The sequence below is a fragment of the Pygoscelis adeliae genome, unplaced genomic scaffold (genome assembly GCF_000699105.1).
Source record: "Pygoscelis adeliae isolate BGI_AS28 unplaced genomic scaffold, ASM69910v1 Scaffold442, whole genome shotgun sequence".
Taxonomy (NCBI): Eukaryota; Metazoa; Chordata; class Aves; order Sphenisciformes; family Spheniscidae; genus Pygoscelis; species Pygoscelis adeliae.
In genome coordinates, this window is record NW_008824191.1 from 286,033 (window position 1) to 288,717 (window position 2,685).

Genomic DNA, 2,685 nt, shown 5'->3' on the forward strand with positions numbered 1-2,685 from the left:
GGGAACAGCACCTTCTTCCTGCCCAGCGCTCACTTACCAGAGCTGCTCCAGAAGGGAAACCACTGCACAAGAAAGGATGCTCCGTCCTGCGCCTCACTCAGCCGAGTTTGGGCCGAGTATTCTTGGGACTGCCGTTCTACTCAGTTTAAAAGAACAACAACAACAAAAAAAGAGCAAAAAGCTTCCCAGAAAAAAACCCAACCTTGACCTTTCTGGGATATCAAAGGTGAACAGCGAAGGCAGGAGGAAAACCTCCCCCTTGCACCAGGGTCCACTTACAGTCATGGGAGGGAAAAACTCGGAGCAGCACGTCCCCTCTCCCTCAAGGAGAGCTGAAAGAGCAAAGTTTCAGCTGGCAGCTGCAGCCCCACCAGCAGCGCTTACAGGGTGACCTCCAGTGGGATGAGGAAGACATGACAAATTTCACGTTACGTGAAGAGGAAACTTTATTTTAAATCCATCGCTGTGCATTATAAAGGAGCGGAAAGGGGCAAGAACAGGGTCCTTTGGAGCTTACCGTTACCACCACCCCAGGGCACTCGCGGAGCATTTCAGGCTGGTTACGACACGAGTCGACTCCTGCCGCTTCGGCAGCGAGAGGTGTAACTGTCAGCTCCACCGAGGTGAAAGGAGCACAGAAAGGCTGCGACGCGCGCACAATCGCAGACGGAGTTGCATCCCTGCAGTCCTACATTCAAGCCGCCCGACGGGCTCAGCAGATGGACTTTCGGGCACAGAAGAAGCCGCCGACGCAGCCCCGCGCCCCGCTGTCCGCTCACGTGAGCTCCGGCGACGCAGGCGGCAGCCGGGGGAATCCGTGTCGGGCCCCATCTCCCCTCCGTACCACAGCAAGAGCCACTTCCACCCGCCACACGAGCAGGCGCCTGGCACGCACGCTTGCTGCCTGGGCTGCTGCACCGCCCCGGGCAGCTGGAACCCCGCTCAGTGAGCAGCCATTCGCCGGGGCTCACTGACAAGCCACCACCGCTCCTCGCTCAAGCAGAGACGACTCCCGTCTTCCCTGAACCGCACGTTAAGGAGCACAGCCTGGCAGCCTTTGACAAAGGAACTTGTCAAAACACAGTTTCAGACAGCTACAATCACATCCATTTTGAAACAGTTAACTTCTCCTGCCCTCCCCTAACAACTCTGCAAGCCCCCTGTGTTCAGCAGCAGCTTTCCAGCTACAGCAGCTGGCTTGTTTCCGTAACTCCCCAAACTACACCCAAACACGGCGTCGGCATCTCAGGACTTGGCGCAGGACTCCCCAGGCCCTCCTCCAGCGGACCGAGGGTGCTTTCCCGTGCTGCCAGCTCCCCTGCCTCCACCCTGCTTCCTCTTCATTTGGCCCTGTGACTCCGCTTTAAGTGTCTTGATCCAGAAGGCATCAAAAGAACCCGGAGCCTGGTATCCCGGCTCCTGAGGATCGAGGGCGTCCTTGCTGAGTAGGACACATATGGCAGGAATGTTTCTCTTCACTGTCAAGGCATCGAGGCCTGCCTCAGGCACAATGGGTTCCCAGATCTCTTCGATCTGTTTAAAGAGCACTTTGGTGATCTGGTGCAGCTCTTTGAGCCTTCGTTTCATGATTTCCACACAGGTAATGGTCTTGCTGACAGCCTTGCCTGAGCCAGTGAAAAGCATCTGCCTCACCGAGTCCAGCTCCATCTTGCCGATGGCATAGCCCATCAGATTTCTGATTTTGCTCCCGTCCTTCACTTTCATTTCAATAATATCAGGGGGCAAGTCAGTGAAAGGAGGAGGACAAGGTTTCTCCACAATTTTGGTCTTCTTATAGTTCTCCATTCTGCAGTGCTGAAAAGGAAAACAGATCCATTAACACAAACTTCCACTGTAACTGCTGCACAAAGAAACTCTTGCCAAAATTAGCTACAACCTTTCCTCTAAAGGGCACTCTGAGCTATCAGAGTTGGGGATCCGGAAAAGGCGTATCCAAAAGATCAGCAAGAATGCCCTACTCATGCTGAGGAGCCACTTGTACCCAGTCTTCCTCAGCACGTACCTACAGCACAAACACTGCCACGGGGCAGCCTGGGCCCCGACAGGCAGGCAGTGAAAGGAACAGGGTTGGTGTTGTGGGCCTAAGGAGGATGAAGTAAAAAATACAGGCTGCATCTCAGGGAAAAACAGAGAACAAATGGGTGAGCTGAGGTTGCTGGGGACAGAAGACAGGTCAGAAGCAGCTGACCACTGCTGCACCCCATGAGACACCCCCAGAACGTGCACAGCTCACCTGCAGCAGCTCGGGTATGTTACAGAAACAGGCTCGTGGGGCTCTGAGCCCCATGACGGCCAGCCTAGGTGAAAGGCCAGGGACTGGATACTTGATAGAACAGTGCAGGTCACAGGGGAGATGGCAAGCCAGGGGCTGCAGGCAGGAGACATAGGGCCAGCAAGAAGCAGGACAACAGAAAGGCACATGATGAACAAAAAAACGGTTCTCTGAGGGAAAGTGAAAGACAGAAAGATCCAGTCTCACAGCTCCCCTCTCTGCCAAGGCAGGGTCCCTCTACCGGCATCTGCACCGAGGCCTGCCTAATCTTTGTAGGGCACCCCCCTCCCCACCACAGAAAGCCCAAGGTGGCCAAGCATGCAGCGCTAAGGCTTTGTTATCTGTTGGCTCGTGAGCCCCGTTTCACCCAGAGCCAGCACCTCCTGCCCCAT

General features: G+C 55.3%; 1 protein-coding gene across 1 annotated transcript; it reads right to left on the bottom strand.

The window, feature by feature from the left end:
- Positions 1–430: 430 nt before the first annotated feature.
- RPP25L (ribonuclease P/MRP 25kDa subunit-like) lies at positions 431–1,812 on the bottom strand. Its single transcript, XM_009334713.1, has one exon. The coding sequence runs from the start codon at positions 1,804–1,806 to the stop codon at positions 1,246–1,248; it is 561 nt and encodes a 186-aa protein (XP_009332988.1). The 5' UTR covers positions 1,807–1,812; the 3' UTR covers positions 431–1,245.
- Between the last annotated feature and the right edge of the window lie 873 nt (positions 1,813–2,685).